At 32.2% G+C, this 6,383-nt stretch overlaps 1 protein-coding gene across 27 annotated transcripts in view; it reads left to right on the top strand.

Moving 5' to 3' along the window:
- The window catches only part of LOC143229404 (rap guanine nucleotide exchange factor 2-like), a 171,031-nt gene extending 164,683 nt beyond the window's left edge, over window positions 1–6,348 (top strand). For 14 of the 27 annotated variants that reach the window (XM_076461689.1, XM_076461688.1, XM_076461694.1 and 11 more), the window contains 7 exons: window positions 371–479; window positions 1,282–1,395; window positions 1,735–1,995; window positions 3,142–3,300; window positions 3,573–3,704; window positions 4,795–5,013; window positions 5,365–6,348. In XM_076461689.1, coding sequence (XP_076317804.1) covers window positions 371–479; window positions 1,282–1,395; window positions 1,735–1,995; window positions 3,142–3,300; window positions 3,573–3,704; window positions 4,795–5,013; window positions 5,365–5,396 — 1,026 coding nt within the window. In that variant the 3' untranslated portion in view covers window positions 5,397–6,348. The remainder of the gene's footprint in view (window positions 1–370; window positions 480–1,281; window positions 1,396–1,734; window positions 1,996–3,141; window positions 3,301–3,572; window positions 3,705–4,794; window positions 5,014–5,364) is intronic. The other 13 variants (XM_076461696.1, XM_076461702.1, XM_076461711.1 and 10 more) reach the window with 3 other exon arrangements.
- The last annotated feature ends 35 nt before the right edge of the window (window positions 6,349–6,383 follow it).

Raw genomic sequence — 6,383 nt, forward strand, 5'->3', positions numbered from 1 at the left:
TTCAAAATACATAAGTAATAATAATATTATTATTACTAAAATAATTATTGTAAATTTGTGGAGTAAGATTAGGAAACTTGTCATGACACAGTTGGAAAATTACAGTAACAACCAGTGGTTAAACACTGATTAATCAGTGCATCAAATGTGAGAGTTTTCGAAATAGACAGTCCTGAGATAGCAAATGGGTATTTACTAAGTGGTAAGAGTAGCCTTTAGTGTTGAAAATCTTGAAACATTAAGTGAGTAATTATTAAATCTTAATTTGCAAGTGATAAAGAAATAAATGATTAGTTTTATTTCATTTCTAGAAAACTTTGATGTTGATGAAATAACAAAGAAACTTGTTTATTTTTTCCTTTTTTATAAGGCACAAATGGTGAGAAGAGTGAAAACCTATTTGGCTAACCTGAAAGTTATTACTGATGAAGACCAACTGAGAAGTATGTCCATAGAATGTGAACCAATGACAGGAGCAGGTAGAGTGAAGATTTGAAAATAAACAGAATATTTCTGTTTATTAAATACTTTAAGAAATAAAATAATTGATGAATGTAAAAAAAAAAACATTCTTAAAGCTTGTGGATTTCAACATATTTACATGTACAAAGCAAGGGTCCAGAGAATATTATTTCTTTTTTCATGTTTGTGCAAGTTGCAGTGAATAGTAGTGTACAGAATTAATTAAACACTGGTTTAATGTGGTTGATACTTTCATTTACATAATAAGCTGTTCTATGCATGATTGTCCCCTGAAGGGACAGCATTGAGTTTACAGACTTACAAAACTAAAAGCTGGGATTCAATTCCTGTTTGGAAGATAGCCATATAGCTTATCGAAATCTAAACCAAACGAACAAATCAACACATGGAAGTTTTACTGTCTTACACAATAGCATAAGTGACTGTTCAACCATTGTTATTGGTTGAGCTGTACTATTCTGAATACACTGTAGTAATGAGCCAGATTTATAGATGCTTAACAAACTATCCCAATACTTTATTTGCATTATGCACATTTGTTGCTTGAAATATTTATTACATCTGTGAGTTAAACTGCATGTGATTCATATGATTCTATTACAGTAAACAGTTTTTTTACTTGTGAATGTTTTAAGAAATTTACAGCTATTTATTGGTCATATATACTGTAATTCCAACCACTTTATTAGATTTCTAGAAACTGGTACTTTTGATGTCAAAAAATGTAAAAAAATTGTATTTTTTACACAACTGTCACTTGCTTTCAGTAGTATAAGATCAGCATGATTTGTTGGATAGGTATCACCAGTATCCAGCCAAGAAAACGAAACCCTTCACCAACATTATCAACAGCCAGTAGTAACAGCAGTACATCAGAGGGAAAGAAATCCGTAAACTCAGGACGAAAATTTGGTAATGTTTATTTACACTATTTAACATTCTGCAACATCCCTTCCGTTTCGTTTGTAACAAATTTGAAAACTGATTTAGTAATCAATCATTCATTTTTGATTACTTGTATTATTTTAGGCCAAACATTTTTTTTATTTTTTGGTACACCTTAATAGCTACAGCTTAAAACTTTTTGTCATTTCAAATGAATTAATACAGCTGCTCCTTGTTTAATCTTGTTTTAGTTGTAAAGTGAGAAATTACATTTAAATAACTTTTTGTGTGTTAACATGTGATTCTTTATTAGTTTGATAAGTGAAAACTGTGTATTTATTAGATCTAATTTGATGTGTTTTACAGGTACAGAATCACCTCAGGCTGTGAGGAAAATGTTAGCTCTTTCTGATCACAGTAAGCTTCGCCCCCACCAACCTAATAGACACTCCCATTCCCCTTCTCCTTCTCCAAACACAGCTCGACGATGGCAAGACAATGGCCATGGTCATGGTCGCTCTCATAGTGATACTCACAATCCTTCAATGCTTCCAGTAGACCTGTCAGCAGAGAGTTCTAGTGTGACCAGTCTGAATCAACTTCCACTACGTAAATCACAGACTTCAGGTAGTAGTTGTGGCTTGAGTACCTTTCACATAGATACTAGTTCTAAGCTTGCAATCCATTATAAGAGTAACACATTGAACCTGAAACATCAGGATGATCCTAGAGAAGAGACTGTAAGACTTTTGTCAAAAGAAAACTTGCATTCCCTATACTCAGACCATTTCTTCACCTTTTGTAGAAAACTCCCTCCTCCCCCTAGTATAGTAATAAATTATGCAGATAGTACAGAACCTTTAAGCTTCCCAGTCCACACTACGAGCTGTGGTATTAGTCTTTGGTCCTGCCTCTTAACTTCCACTTGTTTCCAGAAATCTTCTGCTCTTTTCCATCTTGTCAGCTGTTGTAAGCATCAGAGTTGTCCCATTCAAACTACAAAAGAATATTCAGGTAAAATTTAGGGTCCTTCTCCTCTGTACTACACAATTTATAGCCTTTGAGTTGGAGTATTTTTATTTTCAGGATTTCATATGAATAAAACTATTTTTCTGCTGGTGTGCACTTCTTTAAAAGACACAGGTGGAGCACCAGAAAAAAACAACTTTTTTATCATAGTTGAACATAAACTAGTATGTAGCTATGCCTGAAACACCTTGTATGTTTTATTGTTTGAATTTTTATCCAATTGCACTTCACCAAGCTGTTTTATCAATATAGAAACTGTAATATTTTTAAATTTCCTAAACTCAAATCATTTTTGTTTTTGTAGTTAGTTACTGCTTAAAAAGTTAGTTTAATTTAAATACCACCAAAAAAAATTTAACAATAGTTGTCTTTTGTGTAAAATCTATTGTTTTATTAATTAGAAGTCAGTTTGCAACATGAAACACCTAAAAGCAACTTAAAAGAGGGTTCTGTTAGTAAAAAAAAGGAAGTTAATTTATAGCATTGTTGTTTATCTAGTGTACTTCTTGTGTTAGGAAAGGAAATTTATAAAGTTACTGAAGAACTCTATCATAAAGTTGTTTGTAGGTTTTAATATTAAGTGATTTGTGAAAATATATGAAAATTCATAGATATGGGGTAACATTGTTAACTTTTATATTAAATACTGTATTTTATTTATTTGTACTTACAAAATTTATGTAGTATTCATATTAGCATGTTAAAGTTACGATGAGGCGGAACCAAACATGTACATTCTCACAGGTTCAGTCACATCCACAGACAGTAGCAGTGGAGGAAGCTGCCGTTGCCACCATAGTTATGAAGTGGATTCTGGTCACAATTCTGTTGGTTTTGACAGCCATAGCAATAGTTCCATTGGATCTGCTAACTCGCCACCTCAGCATCGGCATTCTCACTATAGTAAGCATACTAAGTAACTGGTAACGTTTTATGGTATTAATTATGAATTACTTCTGTTCTTGTATTAGAAAAATAAACTAGTAATGAAAATTCAAAAATTATAATTAGGCTAGTAAAGTAGTGTGGTAGTCATATCTATAAGTAATTCTTAAGAACATTAGTATTATATATGTGTGATATCAATATGAACCTGGATTTAAGTAGAATGAGTATTTTTCATTAAATGTAAATTTTATTATGAAGAATTTTACATTTTTTCATTCATAATACAGTGTCACACTCCTCCCCTCCTGTTATTAATCGGATGAGAACAAATGCACCGTACATTCCTCATGGGATCCAGGTACTTCCGCCCATTCCTCCTGGGCCTACAGGCAAGTTTTGTATCCTCCTCCTTTTTTACAGTTAGTATTATAATAGTATTCATATAATAATCATAGCATACTTAACTCAGTTTTCATTTATGCTCATCTGAACTTGGCCACAGTTTATACATCATAAACTTTCAAAAAGTAAGATTATTTCCTTTTTTATTCCTCTGCTTTATTAGTAAAAGTGTTAATACTCATACCAGCTGTTCTGAGATACATTTTTATTTCAAGTGGGTTTCTTGTCATCAAAATTTTTTCTAGTTTAAGTAGTCCATTAACTTTCTTTGTCAGTATAAGTAGAGAACTGTTTATATCTAATTATTGAAAATAAAGATTTTCATTTACTGGATACATTTTTTATGGTTGTATTTTAAACTTCAGTTTAATTGGCCAAGAAAGAAGAAAAAAAAAGTTGTGACAATTGAAATATTTTGTCAAATTTATCACTTCTCAGCAGTATTGGTTTTAGAAGGTAATATTCCTGTTTTATAAAGACTTGTGTTTTTTTTATGTTTGAAGAAATTGTAGATGTATACTAGTCCAGGGACAGTAACTCTGATGTAACTACAATAATTACAACATTTAAGTATCATTAGAAAAACATGTAATAAGTTTATTCAGCTCAGGTTCTGATTGTAAATCTAACCTATGTGGCTATAGGAGAGGAATTTTAAAGAGAAAAACATGTTTAACTTGACTCAAGTGGGGGATAAAGCACTAAAAACATGTAATCTTTAGTTAAATGGACAAAAAGCGTCTGTTTTCTGCTTAACTTTGCAAATCATATATGGCTGGATGGTGTGCAAGAATATAGAGAAGTTGGAAGGGATCAGTAAATAACAACAATAATTTGGAGCACTATCACTTAAATATGTATTATGAGTCCCTTGTGTGTATGTGGTTTTTGTAACCTCAACTTTTTCTCGAAGGGATAGAATACAATTTCTTATATCTTGTCAAACCTCCCTTCAGTTGTAAGATGTGGTGGTGTAACATTTCAAGCTAAAAAATGTTTACTATTGACACATTTGCTGTGGCACACTATGTTGAATGTTATGAAATACTTTATTTTCTGTCAGAAATGTAAAACAAAAAAGGTTATGTAATGTTTTTCTCTCAAAAGGTCTTCCATCATCCTCAGTACTCATGCCTCCACCCCCTCCTCCACGGGATAGTCACCATTACCCTCTGCTCCGTGCACGGAGGCCTTTAGACTACCCTCACCCAGCTAAAGCAATGCCACGTGGTCGTCATATGGGTCAGTTAGCCAGGGCTCATAGCCATGATGGTATGACATCTGTAGGTTACTACAATGCTGATGCTACAGACCCTGATGAAGATGGTAAACTTTCTTGTGTATCATATTAACTAATAAAAGAGCTTACATAAATATTCTAAAATGTCATCAAATTTTGCTTTCTAGTGAAAAGTAAAGTTCTAACAATTTACAATATTGTTTGATGACATTAATCAGTATTTCAGTATCATTAAACTTTGTTTTAATGGCTAATGTTTTGTACTGTTAACTTCATCTGCTAACCTGACCTCAATTTGAATTTTTATAATAAATTACTATGTTTTGAAAGTCTGATAACTAGGCAGATTTATGTTAAAAGTACAGGTTTGTCTTTTTAAAATACTTAATAGGGAAGTGTGAAATTTACAACTCCCACAGTTATTTTGTTCTTTTTAGAAGATGAAGAGACTCAAGTATCAGCAGTATAACTAGAATCTCATCTGAGGGGCTTGTATGGCAGCAGTTATCTCTATAAGAAGATTGATATTGTAATTTGTTCTATAGAAGCTTGCTAGTCCCTAAATGTAATACTTCTAAAGACTGTTAGTCAGGGAAAAAAAAAAGTGGTGGCTGTTTCCAGTATTCCAGCTACAGTTAATAAATAAATCACACCTTCCATTTTCAGTGAAGAATAGAAGGAACATAGATTACAACCTTAGGACTGTGGTTCATCATTCTTACATGTAATATGGCTGGTGTGTTTGGTGTTTGTAGCTATTGTATATTGACCACACTTTGTGATTGTTTGTTGTTTTGTATATATGTGTTTTTAGTTATGAAATATGGAGAAGAACCATAATATGGACTGGCCTGAAACCACATTGTGTTGACATGACCTTTAACTTAAGGATTTATGGAAAGGACTGAGCTATTTTAGGATATTGTATACCTTATCAGCATTCTCCTTGTATAAATAGCAACTTGTAAAAAGTTATTTTTACCCCTTGTGCCGAGGTCAGGTGGAGATAATTTTCATTTTCTCTCTTTGACCATGTTAAGTTAATCAAGTTCCACACAATGTTGAATTCTTAAGTTTGCAAAAATCTGTGCTGGTTTATGCTAAAACTTCAAGCTCATTGCAGCAATACAAGAACGTTGGAAAGTCCCCTTTTTATTCTGGTGTAGTATTGGTGTATATAGAGTAAATATAGTTGACCACCCTTAGCCTACCTTTTCTTCTAGACGTTCTGTTTCAATAACTCTAATGGAATAAGGTTTTGTAAGTTTATTTTAACTGTTGTCAATCCTTAAATTTTAGTACAAAAAGTAAAATATTTATAACATCTTACTGTAAACAAGTTTTTAAGTCCTATGTTGCAGCAGAACAATATAGGCTGGTTTACACACGTTGAATATGTAATAAAAGAAGATTAAATGAAAGATTTTTGGTGTGAAAGTTTGTCCCATCATAAATA

Source organism: Tachypleus tridentatus, chromosome 10 (genome assembly GCF_004210375.1).
Source record: "Tachypleus tridentatus isolate NWPU-2018 chromosome 10, ASM421037v1, whole genome shotgun sequence".
Lineage (NCBI taxonomy): Eukaryota > Metazoa > Arthropoda > Merostomata > Xiphosura > Limulidae > Tachypleus > Tachypleus tridentatus.